The sequence below is a fragment of the Emydura macquarii genome, unplaced genomic scaffold (genome assembly GCF_026122565.2).
Source record: "Emydura macquarii macquarii isolate MOO-44397 ecotype Brisbane River unplaced genomic scaffold, CSIRO-AGI_Emac_v2 contig_2897, whole genome shotgun sequence".
Classification (NCBI taxonomy): domain Eukaryota; kingdom Metazoa; phylum Chordata; order Testudines; family Chelidae; genus Emydura; species Emydura macquarii.
Genome location: NW_027133034.1, coordinates 5,157,182 through 5,175,455, shown reverse-complemented (window position 1 = coordinate 5,175,455; position 18,274 = coordinate 5,157,182). Strand labels below are relative to the sequence as shown.

Sequence of the window (18,274 nt, the reverse complement as noted above, 5' to 3'; positions counted from 1 at the left end):
GTCCTAGGACCAGATTCATTCCTGGATAATTCTGGCTCTTGCTCTTAGTACTGCAGTGGGGAAAGTCTGCCTACGGGAAGTTGCAAAGATGGAAAGTGGATGCAATTTCCCCATAACTCTGAGGCTTACTGAAGTCAAGTGCAGCCATAAAATAAAGCAGGGCTGTATGGGAAGGGTATGGCCCAGGGGTCTAACTGATTTGGCACAGCTCTTTGGTAGCCTCCATCAGTGTGGCTCTTACCGAGGGTATATCTACACTGGAGCTCAAGGGGTAATTTCTAGCGTGACTAGACGTACCCGCACTAGCTCTGATTGAGCTAGCATGCTAAAACTAGAAATGTGGTCATGGCAATATGAGTGGCTGGCCACCCCAAGTATGTACCTAGAGTCTCCAACAGGTACGTTCTTTGCGTGACTAACTTCTCCTACTGCTCATGCTACTTCTATTTTTAGTACACTAGCTCAGTCAGAGTTAGCAAGAGCTTGGCTATTCAAGCTGGAAATTACACCTTCCAACTCCAGTGTAGACAAATCCTTAGTCCCAATTGACTAAAGCTATCACCACCCTGGGAGCAACCCCAGAAGGAGGGAGGAGATGGTAGCACCACCTGTACTCCCTGATAACGAATACCCCTCTCATGGGCTGGCTGGCCCTTTGAGGCAGGCTGGGCTCAGCCTTGGCCATGATTTAGCACCTATCCCCCAGTCTCAGTGATGAGCTGGCAGCATAAGGGCTAATTAGCCACTTCAGATAGGTGTAAAGGGATTTAATTAGGAAGACTGACCCCAGCTGTGGTGGTGAAGGAGGGCAAGCACTACTTAAATAGAGCTGGGAACTCACTAGAGGAAGGAAGTCCCTGGAGGGAGGAACAAGGAGAGTTCCCTTCTGGGAAGCCTGCAGAAGTCAGGCTAAATCACTCACAGGGAGCAAGGTAGGCTTCTGGGGAGAAAGAGCCCTGAGTTAGGACTTGCAAAAGCAAAAGAGTTTCACAGGAAGCAGAGTAAGCTGCTGTAAGGGAGCCCTGACGTAAGGCCTAAAAGGAACAGGGAGATCCTCAGAGGTAAACTGCTGGAGTCCCTGGCAAGGGGAAGCAGTAGGGGATCCTTCTGGGGAAGAAGCGAGATAAGAGAAGCTGTGCAGGGGCCAGGAGAAGGGGCCAAGAAGCAGAGGACTTTAGTGGTGCCTCAGAGAGGCAGAAGAACTATTAGTTTGGGCATTTGATTTTGGCTTTAAGTTGGACCCTTGTTGTTCCAGAAGGGGAATGACTTCACTGGAGGGCTGAGCCACAAAAAACTCAGAGAGGGAGTTGGGAGAAGACACCAGCTGGGACTGGCCATTGTAGATAACAAAGTGGCCCCTGGGTGAGTGGGAAGGGGATATGGAAGGCAAAATCCTTGTAATGCTACATCTGGGGATAAGGGGGTGCCCTGGAGCTGCAGGTACACCCTTACAACCCCAGTGGGCTGGAGAAGGCCAGGCTGGGGCAAAGTGTTGTTTTTGTTTTTTTTTAAACCTCTGTCAGCTTTAGGGATTCTGCCCCACCCCCCTCTTAATTCTTCTTATGTCCCTACCCCATTGTGCTAGGCACTGTACAAACAGAATACAAAAAATGGTCCTTGCCCCAGCAAACTTAGAGTAAAATAAGAGACCACAAGATGGATACAACAAAGAGCTGGAGGGAGCATAAGAAAACAGTGGGACAATTATGATCAGTGTGATGATTACAATTACTGATTTAATCATAATATTGATCTTTAAGTAACATAAATATGCTTTTCTTCAAAATATTGCAAATGTACTAGTGAGGTTGTAATATAAGCAGGTGTCCTCCATTTTCTGTTGCTAATCAAGGGGAAAGTCAACTTGTTATAAAATAGTACAAACCACTGTGATACCCGTGCAACTGTTGCCTTTGGCTTTATACAATACAAGTGTAAGTGGTTGGTGTGAGTTACCTTGTTACCCTCTGCCTCAGTGAGAGAGGACTTGCTGGAACTAAACTGCAAGTCATTTTCTTGCACTCCAGTCTGTTAGCGTCCCAAACAATCTCCTCAAAAGCTCCGCCAGCCTATATTTTGCCTTGCAGGTTAACCTTAGTTGCACTCTGACCGCAAACCTTCTTAAAAAGCATTCCTCTGACCCAGCCCCTGTCACTGGACGCTCTCAGAAATTAACAAATCTGCTGTCTCCGAAAAGACCGTATACATGCTACCCTGCTAGATCAGCTGAGGAGTCACACTTTAACATATTGTACTGAGATGAACTCATAGTAAAACCAAGAATAAGTTTATAAAAAATGAACAGAGGATTAATGATACTAAGCAAAGATAATAGAAACACAAACTATTTACAAATAAAACAAAAGTATAACATGCTTTCTAGTAACTAAAACTTAACAGGCTATAATCCTTGTCTAAGGCAATTTTGCACATAAAGTCACCTCTCAGCATCACCAACAAATATGGCGGGGGATCCACCATTCATAGATACGGAAGATGCTGACCTCTTTGTTCCCTCAGTGACAGATAACCACAATGTCTTTCCCCCACCTCCACCTTCTTATAGTCTAGTAAACCTTTGAAAAGTATTCTTGCTGTTTGTTCCCCACTGTGCTGGTGCCAGGTCCTCTTTTCTTATCCTCTTGTTAATTTGCTTTTCCTGCTGACTTCAGCTGCAAATATAAACTCCAATTGGCTTTGGCCTACTCTGCTCCATTTACATTCCAGACCTAGGCGGACAGGCAAATTAAAATTCCTTTGTCTGGACTAACCTGTTTACTGGCTTTGCCTCATTTCATGGTTTGATCATATTTTTAGTACATACCCATAACTTTTTAATTGTTACCTGTACATACACCATGGAATGATTAGGATGACCAGTATGATGTAAGTTTTTATTTCCTCCTTTACACAAAATTCTTTACAGATAAATACCATGACAACAAGGTGCTAGGCACAGTGAGTTGGTCAGGTGAGCTAGATGGTGGTGTTACATAACAATGAATTCTTTGCCAGTGGGCAGTTAGGGACTCTCAAGGTCAGAGTTGGAACTTAAGCAATTTTGTTGACTGCACAGAAAGAATAGAATCCAGCTTGCATTCTCCCAACTGTGCTGCGACTGCAGGATCAACAGAAGTAAAGACTGCAAAAAATATATATTAATTATTTTAGTTAATGAAATTTTGTTATTGTTATTATAAGCCCCCCAATCAGGATAGGGGCTCCATGTTGTAGGTGTAGCACAAACACACAGGAAAACTGAGCATGAGTTACAGAGTAACTTAACTCACTGTAAAAAAACAGCCACCAGCAACAAAAACACACTAGATTCAGTAGATTCATATATTGCAAGGCAAGACCACTGTGATCATCTAGTCTGACCTCCTGTACAACAAAAGCCACAGAACTCCAAAATATTTCCTAGGGCAGATCTTTTACAAAAGCATCCCGCTCTTGATTTAAAAATGGTCAGTAATGGATTCTCCACTACAACACTTGGTAAATTGTTCCAATAGTTGATTACTCTCACCATTAAAACATATGCCTTATTTCCACTCTGAATTTGTCTAGCTTCAACTTCCAGCCACTGGAGTGTGTTGTACCTTCTCTGCTAGACTAAAGAAACCCTTATTAAATATTTGTTCCCTATTCAGGTACTTACAGATTGTAATCAAGTCACCCCTTAACCTTCTCTTTATTAAGTTAAATAGATTGATGACCTTGAATCCATCATGATAAGGCATATTTTCTAATCCTTTAACTGTTCTTATGGCTCTTCTCTGAACCCTCTTTAATTTGTCAATATCCTTCTTCAATTGTGGACACCAGAACTGGACACGGTTTTTGAGCAGTGGTCACACCAGTGCCAAATAGAGAGGTGAAATAACCTCTCTAGTCCTACTCGAGATTTCCCTATTTATGTATCCAAGGATTACATTAGCTCTTTTGGCCACAATGCCACACTTGGAGCTCATATTCAGCTGATTATCCACCACAAACCCCAAATCTTTTTCAGAGTCTTTTTCTTTTTTGCTTCCCAGGACAAAGTTCCCCATGCTGTAAATGAGACCTATATTCTTTGTTCTGAGATGTATGTATTTATATTGAGCCATATTAAAGCACATATTGTTCACTTGCGCCCAGTTGACCAAGTGATCCAGATTGCTCTGAATCAGTAACCTCTCCTCTTCATTATTTATCACTCCCTCAATATTTGTGTCATCTGCAAACATATCAGTGATGATTTTATGTTTTCTTCCAGGTCATTGATAAAGATGTTAAATAGCATAAGGCCAAGAATTGTTCCCTTTGGGACCCCATTATAAACAGATTTGCTCGATGATGATTTCCTGTTTACAGTTACATTTTGAGATCTATCAGTTAACTTGTTTTTAATCCATTTAAAGTGTGCCATATTAATTTTATATTATTCTAGTTTTTTAATCATAATGTTGCACGGTACAAAGTCCAACACCTTGCAGAAGTCTAAGTATATTATGTCAACACTCACCTTTATCAACCAAACTTGTAATTTCATCATAAAAAGATATGAAGTTAGTTTGATAGGATCCATTTTTTATAAAGCCATGTTGATTTACATAAAATACATTACCATCCTTTAGTTTGTTACTGAGTCCCATATCAGCCTCTCCATTATCTTGCCAGTGATCAATGTCAGGCTGACAGATCTATAATGATCAAGGTCATCCTGTTTACTCCTTTTAAAACTTGGCAGAACATTAGCTTTCTTCTCGTGTCCTGGAACTTCCTCAGTGAGTCAAGTTTTATTGAAAATCAACATTAACATTCCAGCGAAGTCCTTAGCCAGCTCTTTTAAAACTTTTGCATGCAAGTTATTTGGACCTGTTGATTTTAAAATGTCTAACTTTAGTAGTTTCTGTTTAACATTCTTCAAAGATACTGGTGGAATGGAAAGAGTTCTTATCATCCCTGTGTGATGAGACTGCATCATCTACTTTTTTCTCCAAACACAGAATAGAAATACTCATTGAACACTTCTGCCCTTTCTGCGGTATTAGTGATAATTCTGCCATTTCCATCTAGTAATTGACCAATACTATTGTCAGGATTCTTTTTGTTTCTAATATATTTAAAAAAATCCTTCTTATTGTCCTTCATTCTGCTGGCTATAGAGCTTTCCTTGTGACCCTGGGCTTCCCTTACCCGTTTTCTATAATTCCTAACTTCTGATTTATATTCCTTACTATCCATTTATCCCTATATTCCCTTTATCCATTTGTTATATATATATTTAAAAAAAAAGATTTTCATGGCTGCCTTCACTTCCCCTTTCAACCAGATTGGTTTATTAACTAGCACATTCTTCTTCCTCAATTATGGGATTGTAGGAATGTGTTCTTAAATGATTCCCAATTATCATTCACATTTTTCTGATTAATTTCTTCCTTCCAGCTGATTTGGCTCATAATTGTTTTCAGCTTTGTGAAATTGACCCTATTAAAACACCAAGTATATATGTTACTGGTCTGGACTTTATTCTGCTTGCACCTTATGAATCTGATCAAGTAATGGTCATTTGTACCTATGCTACCATTAACTTTTAGTTCTGTGATCAGTTCCTCTTTCTCTGTTAGGGCAAGGTCTAATATAGAATCCCCCCATGTTGGCTGTAACACTATTTGAGTTAGGAAATTGTCATTTATAATATTTAGAAATTCCAAGGATGTTTTAGTACTGGCATTATGAGATCTCTACCATGTGTAACTCAAGTTGAGGTCCCCTGTGATCTCACTGGTTTTTTTCCCCCTATGCATTATAGATATGTGTGTAAGAAAGCAATCATCCTGTTCCCTACTGTGATTTGGTGGTCTGTAACAGACACTTACCAGTACCCCATCTTGTGTATTATCTGTTAGGACATTGATCCATAAGTATCAAGATAATTTTCTTGCAACAAAATTATTAGTGACTTGTAAACAGGTGATGCCATTTTTGACATACAGTGCTACTCCCACTCCCTTTTAGCCATCTTGATTCTTCCTAAATATATTACAACCATTGATTTTTAACATTCCAATTGTGTGAATCATCCACAAGGTTTCAGTAATATCAACTAGATAGAATTAAAGCTCAAAAATGAGCAATTCCAATTCCTTTTTTTTTTTTTTTTTTTTTGGTTACCCAGGCTCCTCACATTACTGTAAAGGCAATTCAATAATTTCTTCTCTTTGTGTCCTTTGATTCCTTGATGAATTTTGTTCTCAACATTTTGATTTTGTGCTGAGTGCTCATATCGTCCCCCTTTTTTACCTTCCCCTTTTGCTATTAGTTTAATCCCCTCCTGAAATGCTGTTCTTTTAGGTGACTTGCTGTACATTTAATTCATTTTTTTAAAATTGAGTTAAAAGTAGCTTCATCTACATCCCTGAGCACAGAGCCTGCATGGGCCACACATAAGGGAGGAGAATTCTCCCACACCATACAGATGTGTAAGGGCCAAACACAATCTGTCCTGAATGATTTCTGACAACTGCACTCAGTGTACTAGAAAAATTATATCTTCCTAATTGCTAGCCCTGCAAACACAGCCTGGGCTCTGTAAGTGAAGCTGGGGTCTTTCCAAGCCATGAACACCAGTAGTAAAAGGTCTGCAGGGCCAATATAAGTACTCAGCAGTTTCTGGATCTTACACCCATGATGGACCGCTAAACAATGCTGCTATTACAAAATGTTTACCCTTCTAACTTTGAAGAAAACAGTGTTTCTTAACCAGAAAAGTCTTATTATAGGACGTGCTCTAAATCTATCAAATCTCACTAGCCAAGCAGGCATGCTGGGCCCATACTCACACGGGAGGTCTCAGAGAAATACCAAGGGGCTGTTGGAAACTGTTTGGGGGATTTACTGTAGGTAGTACTGTTTCCTCTGATTCAGCACTGAACCAATGCCCTAGCATGGTGCTAAGTAGCACAGTGCTTCTGAAGAAGCTGTGTTTCAGATAAGATATAAAACAGAGGTTGTTGCCATTTGTGGCAAATAAAAATCTCATAGCACTTGTAATAAAGGCATAGATGCCCCATTGTTCTAGCCAGATTCCTGTTCAATTATATTCTGCCTAAATACATTACTCTGTTGTTTCTGTTGGCTACAGTATTTGTTCTTCATGACCTAAACCTGTGTAGTGTTGCAGTGTTTTATTGTGTCTTACCTCAGCAATGGTTTTTTCAGTAGCAGGTAAATTATCCCTATATATTTCACCACAGAGATGTGTGATGACTAAAACGTAAGTCATGTTTTTAAAGTGCTTTGACAGCTTCAGGTGCAATATGCTACAGAAAAATGGTGTGACTGTTCTTGACCTCAGTAGGGACATTTGTATAGTTAATTGTGCTGAAATACTGATGGTTGGTGTTTACAGTGTTACCTAATTTTCCTGAGTTTGCTATTCAATGACAACGTGTATTGTCTGATCTTGAAGGGTGAGAATGTTTCCTGCAAACCTTCATTTAGAAAGCTAGTTCCAGCAGGGCAAATACATGGTTTCCCTTTGCATATCAGTATTTAGTTGGTGCAGTCTGATGGAAAGATTTGATTCTCTGGCCACTCTTGGATTTATGGTAATCAGTAAGAAATGTGGGAGTAAAAACAGATACCTTAAATGATCCTTCAGCACATGGCAGGGTAACTAGTGAGCTCAATATTAATTCATGTCTAACATTTGCTAATACGTTCATGACTGTATTCACAGTAGCTCCATTCCATATTAACCCATAGTTCTGCATCTACTCAGTGAACCCTCGCCATACAGGGAGCAGCAGTGCTGCTGCAAGGCTGATACTTTCTGCTCTCCTGTGACTCTACGGTTGCTCCTGCTTCATGCTGTCTGACTCCATACAAAAGCCTCTGGGGGGGGGGGGGGGGGGAAGCTTCTCATGCAGCACTGTGGTATGGCAAACAAGAGCACCTCAGTGGTGATATTAGATCTTTCTGGGGACAGATCATTTTTATTTGTGTTTGTCTGTTGTCACTCCATGTTAACAAAGACTTGGAACAAACATTTGTTAGTTTTATACTTTGTATCTATTTGGTTTATGAAAACGAATTTTTTGACCAAGCAAAGGCAGTGTCCCTTTAAGCCATATTACATAAAGGTACCAGGCACAAAAGATATTTCAGACATGACAGCGACATGACAAGGAAACTTATTCTTATGACTTAATAATGCTGCTCATAAATTGAAAGGAAAGCAGATTAGGCTCTTTCCATGTCTCTCAGGGCTGAGCGTAAAATCATAGGATCAAGTATACCTAGGCCTTTCCTGACAGGTTTTGTCTAACCTGTCTTTAAAAACCTCCAATGATGGGGATTCCACAACCTTCCTTCATAACCTATTCCAACATTTAACTACCATTATATTTTATAACTTTTCCTAATATCTAACCTAAATCTCCCTTGCTACAGGTTCAGTTGATTACTTCTTGTCCTATTGTCAGTGGACATGGAGAATAATTGATCAACATCCTTTTTTAATATATTTGAAAGCTTTTATCAGTTTCCCCCTCCCCGCCCCCAGTCATCTTTCTTCAAGACTGAACATGTCTAGAATTTCTAACCTTTCCTCAGAGGTCAGTTTTTCTAAATCTCTGATCATTTTTGTTGCTCTCCTGTGGACTGTCTCTGGTTTGTCCACATCTTTTCTAAAGTGTGGCTTCCAAAACTGGACACACTACTTCAGATGAGGCCACCACTGCTGAGCAGAGAGGAAGAGTTACCATCTTTCCCTTAGACACAACAACCCTGTTAACACACCCCAGAATATTAGTCTTTTTTGCAACTGTATCATATTGTTGGCTCATATTCAAGTTGGGATCCGCTGTAATCCCCAGATCTTTTTCTGCAGTACTACTGCCTAGCCAGTTATTCCCAATTTTGTATTTGTGGGTTTGATTTTTTTTTCCTTCTAAGAGTAGTACTTTGCACTTGTTTTTAGTGACTTTCATCTTGTTGATTTCCTTTTGAATTCTGATCCTGTCCTCCGAAGTGCTTACAAGCCCTCACAGCTTGGTGTCATCTACCAATTTTATAAGCATATTCTCCAATCCATTATGCAAGTCATTATTAAAATTATTGAACAGTACTGGATCAATCTTTCTCTTGCTCCTAATGTATTTAGAACACCTCTTATTGCCTTTTGTCCCTTGCTAGATGTAACTCATTTTGTGCTTAGCCTTTCTGATTTTGTTCATACATGCTCATGCTATTCTTTTGGACTCCTCCTTAGCAATTTGTCTTTTCCCACTTTTTGCAGGATTCCTTTTTGGTTTTCAGGTCATTAAAGAGCTCCTGATGGAGCCATATTGGCCTCTTACTATTCTTCCTATCTTTCCTTTGCATCAGGATAGCTTGCTGTTGTGCCTTTAATATCGTGTCTTTGAGAAACTGCTTTCCTCATCTCCTTTTTCCCTTAGATTTTCTTCCCATGTTGCCTCTGTTAGTTCTTCCTGGTGTTGCCCAATCTCTCAAGTTGTACTGTACAGCACTAATCAAGGAGCTACTAGGTCACTCGAACATAGTAATTTTAATTAATGAGTTGAGCAAAATTAATTCTTCCTTAAGGCAATGAATACAATTAATGGACATGCTGTTCTCTGCTGCTTTTGATAAGCTTAGAATTTTATGTACAAGAAAGTGGTGAAATTTTTGGAATATTAGAATCCCCATTTGCTAAAATAGCATCCATTCAATTTTTTCCTTGACTGCTCAAGAAATAAGGATAGAATTGTTTGGAAGGCATGAGGGAGTAATGGTTCCTAATAGGAATGTGTCCAAATGGTTTCTGAGAATATGTATACAAAACCTGCTATCAAATAATGAAATTAGTCCATGCAACTCCTACTCAACATTTCCCCTGAACTGCATTTCTATGCCTTCTTTTTAAAATTTGTACTCAATGAATTTATTTCTGAGATTATTAATATTCCTGTGTATCTCTGAGCTCCTATCAAACTCTGAGGATCATCCTCCCTATTCTCTAACCTCCATCTTTCTCAGGTACAACTAGCCTCAATTAAATTCAGCAGTTCCCAGAAGAATATATGCACAAATCAATACAAGAAATCTATTTTCTTACCAACTCTCATAGTTTAGTAAATGTCTGATTTAGCTCCTATTAACATCAAATGAAAGAATCCTATTGCTTTCAATCATTGTCAAATTGAGACCTTTTAGAAATTTTTACACCTCATTTTGCATAACTCTTGCTGTTCTGTACACCAGTCAAATCAACAGCCATAGAGTTTTGTTTGGAATGAAAATATTTAAGGGTTTGGAAGTGAATTTAAAAAAAGTCTTTATTAAGCATCATATTTCCATGAATCAAACAAACTGAAGAGGAGAATTCTGGGTTATGACAGAACTCTACCTATAAAACTCCTAACAATATACTCTGTTAATTAAATTACTGGCATTCTCATTTGTTTTTATTATTTACTGTTTGATATAGCACTTTATATACAGTGTGATAGGCACTTTACAAATAAGTATGAAGACAGGTCATTGCCCTGAACATTTTATTATCTAGTTAGACACTATATAGATAAGGGATAGGGAAGTAGAAGTATCAAAAGCAAAGGGACAGAAGAGTGAAGTTTAGAACCAGATTATTATTATTATAGTCTTGCAATAAATCGTGATGGATTCCCCCAGTGATTTTTTTTCATGAGCTGTGCAGATAGCACAGTTCACATCCCGTTCACTCAATTTCATAGTCCTTCTCTATGGGCCTTGTCCAGTGGAAAGACTCTGGTTGACTCCATTAAAGATTCAACTCCTTGGGACCATCTTTTTTCAGCCTGTCTCTATAGTTCCATATCGGTAAACATTTAATTGGGACAACCGCAATTCTTAACATCCAGCTATACATTGAGAAAATTGCAATCCTCTCTCTCAGAAAAGTTTATTATAATGATAATTCAAAGTCCTGCCCCTTTCCAGAGCTATTACAGATTTAATAAGATAGCCACATACTAGACATTTATCATCCAGAAGGAGGAGAATCAGCATTTATTTCTTATCTCACCCCAGTTCCTGGTTGTCTTATATATTCATCTGCTATAAGTAAGTCTTAACCCTCCTCTGAATGAGATTTCAGATTTGTTTATAAAAGAGAGACCCAAACTAACGAGTTCAGGTTCAGATGGAACCTCTCTAAGATTGAGAGTGGGATGTCAGGGTTGTTCTGATTCAGGATTCTGGTTTAGGCTAATTGATAATATTAATTGGCATTTGGTTTCCTGACATCATAGTATAACAGAGAGACAAGGTGGGTGAGATAATAACTTCTATTGTAACTATAAAAACTTTTTTTGGTCCAATAAAATATATCACCTCACCCACCTAGTTTCTCTAATATTTATGGACTGACATGGCTGCAGCCACACTACATACATATCATAATGTAAAGCATTCTGAGATTTTACGTGTCCCCCACTGTAGAAATGATGTAGTAATTATTTATTTTGCTTTCTGAGGTACAGGACTGTAATTATGTTTGGTATTATTTTTCAGTCCCAGAAATCTTGGATTGAAGGAGTCTTCAATAAAAGAGAATGTGCAAAAGTCATACTCAGCTCAAAAGATCCTCACAGGTATAGTTGTGGTTTTGGTTTTCTTTCTGTTATATTTAAAGAGAATCAAAATATGTTATAGGGATGGTAATGTAATGTAGTTTGGATGCTTTTCTTACAGTTTGTGGTGCCACAATTACATGAGTGCTGCATGTCCCCTGTGGTCATGCAGTTCGAAGCTCACACCAGTGTTTCTTTAAATATTAAGGAAGGTGCAGATAGAATAGTTGCCATTATATACAGGAGAGGATTTAGCCACCTTTTTCATGTGATGTCACTAGAGAAATCACCTTAAATGGCTAGTAAAAGTCACATAACTGGGTTAGAGCTGCAGTGTCATTCATTAATTGTTTCATAGACAGTTCAGCCAACGCACTTGTAAAGTGATGACAGCACCATTGTTTGTTTGTTTGTTTGAATACCAAAACTGGAAGCCGTTGACCCTTCTGGACTTTCAGACATGTAGTTCTGAGTCCAATAACTGGAGGTGTGGCCTAGCCTCCAGGTGAGATAGACCGTGAGAGGGAGAAGTGTGGTGTGGTTCACAGAACTGAATTACTGTTACATGGAAATTCTCCATCCTACTCCAAAAATGTGACCTCACTTCAAACAATAAGGTAGAACCTCTTCTTAATAGAAGAAGAAAGGCTGCTATTAATCACTGTGCCTTTACCAGCAGGTCTCTGTCTGGAGGAGTGAGCTGAATCATTCTATTCTTCCATAGAACGCTGGAAAGATCCAGAAATAAAAATGTTTCAGCCCATGTTTGAGGAATGGACAAAACAAACACTTTTTCCTCACAAGCTTTATGACTAATTAAACGGTAGTATTGCCTAAATAAGGCTTGTAGGATCAGGTCCTAAAGTTGGAACTTCTTGGAGATGGTACTATGATTATATAGTTGTGAATCCATTGATGGTGCTCAATAAATAATGATAATTCAAATAAAACACTCAGCTTTTGAAATAGATCTTCAGACGATGAATACAGAAAGTTTCAATGTCATTGCTTAGAAATTTTGCAAAGGTCTTTATTACCAGTATTTAATGCATTTGATTAATCAAATTATTATTTCAGATATTTTCTTGTATATAATAATACACTGTTTTACTGACATATATTCCTCCAGATGTCCTGCAGGTTGCCAGATATGCCAGAAATTAATCAGGTAAGACCTTATAAATATGAGACTATGCTTTCTAAAATGGGCTAAAGAAACAATTGCTGTTCTTAATCCAGCAAACAATGACAAAACACTGCACCCACTGAAACTGTCAGAATATAATTTCTGGGAACTGTTGGAGGAATTTATTATAGATTCTTCTAAAGTAAATTGCATACCAAGACTGAATTCTCACACGCTAGGAAATGTACGAAGAACGACTTCTGTGGCAGATTGTGTCTTACTCCTGCCCTGATAAGTAGCAGGCAGAAATAGTACAAAACTCCTTCCTAGGCAGCTAACAATTCCCCTCTCTGCTGGTTCCTACTGCCTCTCACATCCCTTCCTGTGCCATCCAGCATATCGTGGGAAGAGGTTGGAATGGAATCCCGGGGGGGGCCCTTGTAAGGACCGCCACTAACTTTTTTCCCCCAAATTTTTGGGCCTGTCTCTCCCATCAGCTTTTAGCACTGGTAGTACAGGGCTCCTGCTTTGTAGAAACCAGGTTGGTGAGGTAAAGGACATAAGAGCACTAGGAAAGTTTTTGGTCTGTTTTCTTTTAATTTATTATGATGGGGAAGGGGAACACACTGGACCTCACATAGTTTTGTGGGGGATTTTTTTACAGGGCTGCAGCCTTTTTAGGCAATTGATATTCATACTACCTATATTCATCATCACATTTTTGATCCCACCTTTGAAATTAAGATTAGTGCTGGTACACAGCTCCCATTAGTATGCATTTAAGGCGATACTGCAAAGGCTGTTAGATCAGAATGTTGATCTTCCTTGACATTTGTTCCATATTGAAAGTCTCCTTCCCAGTCCCATTACACTACACCGTAGAGTTTGTGTGCATCCCCTGATCTCTTTCTGACAGGTCTATGTTTTTGTCAATACTTCACCATTTGTCTTGACTCAGGAAAAGGCTAAATTTCAAAGGAGTTTAGCTAGTACGTGTTAGCAAAGCCCAACTGAAACTGAATCACTTTTCCTAGTCAAGACAAACCCTTAGGGTCTGTGTGGCAAGTTCAGAGAAGTTCTCTGCCTTTCCAAACTGCTCTCCATTGTTATATATTGAATCAGACTGGAGAATGCTTTCTTGTCTTGGGAGTGAGCAGTCTCATTATGTTTTATTCTTTGTTCTTCAAGTGTTGAGTCCTTATTGCCTTCTGACTTTTAATCAAGCATCATTGTACCAGCAACAGTGAGGCTAGACTTTATCCACAGAGTTACATTTCTACAACTCTTCAATTCTCCATTGTTTGTACCAGTTTACTCAATATCCATGGGAGTTTTCAGTCCTCCAAACTCATTCTCCAATCTGCTTTTGTAGGACACTGAATAGTTCAAATTGTATTTGCTTATAAGCTTATATCAAAGAGTTTGCGTGCATGTATAATTAAGCACCTTCTAAGTACCAAAAAGTGCCTTCATAAGCAACAACCTTCCTGTGATTAATACGATGTATTAGCATTCAGATGTGTAGCTTTACATTCTCTCTGTGGCAACTCTGTTTTCCTTTGCTTAAGTATTAATTTAATCAGAGTATTAAGTGAGGAAAGACTAATCCCTGTTACTAATTATGTATTTCAAACACTATTTCTCTCAGATAGTTTTCAGTCTGACGCAGCATAAAAAGAAAGGTTTAAAATGGAATGGTTATTTCAAACCTTATGGAGCAGGTGATGTCATTCTCTGTGATAGAAAGGCCCGGAAGTCTGCATATCAGATTTCTCAGGTTCTACAGGAGGTGACAATTGTCTTAAGTTTTGTTTAGGATTACACTGCTATTTTAAACTTCGTTGATGCAATTCTTTTTCTCTTTTGGAATCTTACAAAAGAGAATTGGCGATCATTTAAAATAATTTGTTCAGTTCTGTATTGCTTTCTTATCTGCTTTTTCTTTCTTCTTGCTATTTCTTCCTTGTTTAGACTTATTTGTTTCTCTTCCATGTTTTTATTCTTATTCCCTTTGTTTAATGCCTATGCTTCTCTTTTGTAGCCATTTCTTTCTCTGTAGCAAACTGTCCCCATTTGTAATAATTTTAAAATCTGCTTTTAGCAGTGTTGGGCAAATCTTAAAAGATTGGGGTTTTCGCTCAGATAAGTGACAAAAAATTGAGATACTTGTCTGAACTATCCATTCCATCCCCTGCCAGTTCTCTCCTCCCATGCTTCCCTTTTGCAATAGAACCCAGTTGTTCTATAGCCCCAACTTCCCACATTCAGCTCCTCACAAGATTCCCTGTCCCTCTTAACTTTGATACCATTGTGGGGTTTTGCAGGCCTAGTGTACTGTGGACCTTGGATCAACTATTGATTTAAGTTGTACGTGGTCTGTGGTTTCAGAGGTGCTCGAGAATTCATTGAGTGCAAATGTTGGCAGCTGCTGGGGGCTGCTACAGAGAAGGCTGGGGGAGGGATTTTGGGTGGATGGCAAAAATTGATGGACATGGTGGGAGCTTGCTGGGTGCAGTTTTATCAAAGCAATTTGAATCTTTAAAATTTTGGGTTGAGTCAGGGAAAGTATTGGAATTCAGAATAGTTTGTCCTCTTAACTGATTGGTTTGTTCATCCCTGATTTTTAGGGTACTAAAAATACACCTGTCTTTTAATGCTGGTAGCCTGGCCAGATGTTCCCAATAGAAATAGACAGGATCAGAGGGAGAACAGTACCAAGGGCGTAGCAGATTTTAGCATCTCACAAGAATATTTTAAAACCTGAAATGTTCCCAGAGAAGATGCCAGGGGTATTAATAAATTAAGCTAAAAGGTGAGACTAGGAATCTGTTGAATAGTAATAATGTAATGCCTTTTGAATTTTGCTGTGGGTTTTCTATGCCAAATGCAATCCTGTTAATGTCTCATTCACATTCTACTTCAGTGGACATACTTTATTACATTCAGTTTAAGTAGGGCTCAAGAGATTAAAACAGCATAAAGAGTCATATTAATTTCTATCTAATTAAAGGGCAACCCCTGTCCTTGTGATGTTTTACTAGTCCATGAATGGGGTTCAATCACAATACAAATAAATTAATCATCCTCATCATAATCAATCTTAGTATCCCAGTATTTATCTTAAATGGTATCCAGAAATCCACAAGATTGAGCAGAGTAAGCCTGAAATTCAATTTTCAGTTCACTTCAGTAATATTTTATGGGCCTGGCAAGCTATGCAAGCTTTCGCAAAGTGTAAGAAAGAGACAAGATCCAGAGGTAGCTGCTACAATTTTTCCAGCAAAGGAATCACAGTGTGTTGGTGTTTCTATCCCATGTCTTTTTGTCCTTATTAATTATTTTGATTTGATGGCAGATTGCTATGTAGTGTGATGCCATCTTTGCCGAGTTAACAAGTGGAATCTGAGATAAGCTATGTAATGAGTGATTTTACTTTTAATTTGAGATGTTGCTGTGGACGGCTGATTGGAGACCATCCTGGGATAGATTATAGTTTGCCTGTCTGCCAATCTACCACAGAGAGGGAGAGTGAAGAATGGTCTGTCCAAAAGCACACACAAACAAGTCCTACTGACTCATTTGGAACCATCAATTTCCAAGATGGAGATCACACTTACCACGCCAAGGTTTGCCTGTACACTACAACTTTACTTGATTTTAACAAATGCTGGATTAACATGTCTTCTCTTTTTAGTATCCTACCCATAAAGAAACTGGACAAGTTAAAATTAGCTCTGGGTGAACCTCAAGCTGTTTGATTCAAATAAGAAAGCAGACCAAGTTCAAAGTGGCCCAGTAAAAGCATGCATAAAGTGCCTCTATGTTACACTATTAGTCTGAGAGTACAATGTAGTAAAATCTCATTCCGTGGACATGTTAACGATACATAGATAAGGGAGGTATCATTTGAGTATTGTAAACTATTCTTATGAGGTCTGAAGATGCCCTAGATAAGCCATTGCTTTATACCCCTCCTCATGAAGCCTGTGAGGGTGCAATAGTGAGATAGGGATTTTCCAACCACACCTAAAGGACTGAACAAGTATTGTTGTCATCCTTGGCTGCTGCTTTGAGTCACCATGTCCTAATGTACTGGTTATTGCTCACAGCTTCTGTTGCAAGTTGCCATGGCACACTACCACCTCCTTCCCCCAGCAGACAACTATGGAGTGATGAAAAGGAGTGCAGCCCAGATGAGGCCTGATCCAGAGGCTGTGAACTAAAGTCAGGCCATGTATTAGCAGATGCTTGCAAGTTCTCTGTCTGGTACATGAGCTTGTTAAAGTTGCTGCTTAGCAGTACCAGGCACTAGATATTCATGCAAATACATTCCAGAAGGCTAGTACAGATACATCCCAATCTACCACGATAGGATGGTCTGACAGAATAATGAATAGGGATGTGTGGTCCAAGATATCAGGAGCAAAGTACGAGGGGTGGTAACAAACAGATGTCATGAAACACGTAAGGTGCTATGTAAACTGTTTATCCCAGTTGTTTCTCAGTCTATACATTTTGGGGTACCTTGCCTTAACTCTCTATGTGGCCGAGGCGACAGTGGAGATTCCAGCTGCTGACTGAGCCACTCCTTGCCACAGGGGACTTATGTTATTGTACTTATCTCCAAATCCCAATTTGACCGTCTCACAGATACTTCCTAAACTTTGCTCTAGGAGCACAACACTATCAATACAGGTTCTTGTTCTTTGGTTTAGCAAGAGCACTGCAAATGTTTATGGAAGTGCTCGCAGTGTTAGTAGCAGCTTTCAGACATGAAGGGTCAAAGTCTACCCCTTCCTGGGTGGCCTTCATATACAAGCCTCATGCAGAGTCAGTCTTAGACTGCACCACCCAAGTGATTTTTGGGATATAAACCTTCTGTTCTACCTTGGGGGTGTCTGGACTCAAGTTGCCACAGCTGCCTTCTTGCCAAGGAGATCTTGCTTCTCTGAGCACCTTGACATGTTACAAAGACCTCCCGTCCTCTTTCCATCCAGAGGGGATATGATATTACAAGGACCAGTCTTGCATTAGAATCTAGGAAGTCTGAGCCTAGGTGCCTGGTTCTTGAATGGAGTCTTTTAAGCCAAAATCTTATTCAGAAGAAGTAAAAATTCACACTTCTAGCTTCCAGAAATAAGTTCACTAACTCGGCATATTCAGCAGCCTGGTTGAGGATTGCCCATTGGTACCAGGACAAGGAGCTCACTCCGTTCATCTGCATCAGTACCACAGATTCTTGAATTTCTTCAAGATGGACTCAGGCTAGGCTTGGCAATTTAGACTCTCAAAGATGAAGTTGCTGCTTTATCTAGCATCCTTAAACAAGAAATGAATTTCATCTTACCCAGATGTCCAGCATTTTTCTTATGAGAGCAGTATCTTTTCTCCATCCTCTCTAATTGCACAAAGTCCTTTTATGGTGTCTTACCTGGTTCTCAGTGCCATTAAAGGCCTTCCTTTGGAACCACTCATAAACTCATTGAGTCGTAGGACTGGAAGGGATTTCAAGAGGTCCTCTAGTCCAGTCCTCTGCACTCAA

The 18,274-nt window shown here is 39.3% G+C and overlaps 1 protein-coding gene across 1 annotated transcript in view; it reads left to right on the top strand.

The window, feature by feature from the left end:
• Window positions 1-18,274, top strand: part of TRPM6 (transient receptor potential cation channel subfamily M member 6) — a 155,547-nt gene that overhangs the window by 34,588 nt on the left and 102,685 nt on the right. Inside the window, exons 2-4 of the mRNA XM_067569200.1 lie at window positions 11,548-11,627; window positions 12,736-12,774; window positions 16,178-16,358. Coding sequence (XP_067425301.1) covers window positions 11,548-11,627; window positions 12,736-12,774; window positions 16,178-16,358 — 300 coding nt within the window. The remainder of the gene's footprint in view (window positions 1-11,547; window positions 11,628-12,735; window positions 12,775-16,177; window positions 16,359-18,274) is intronic.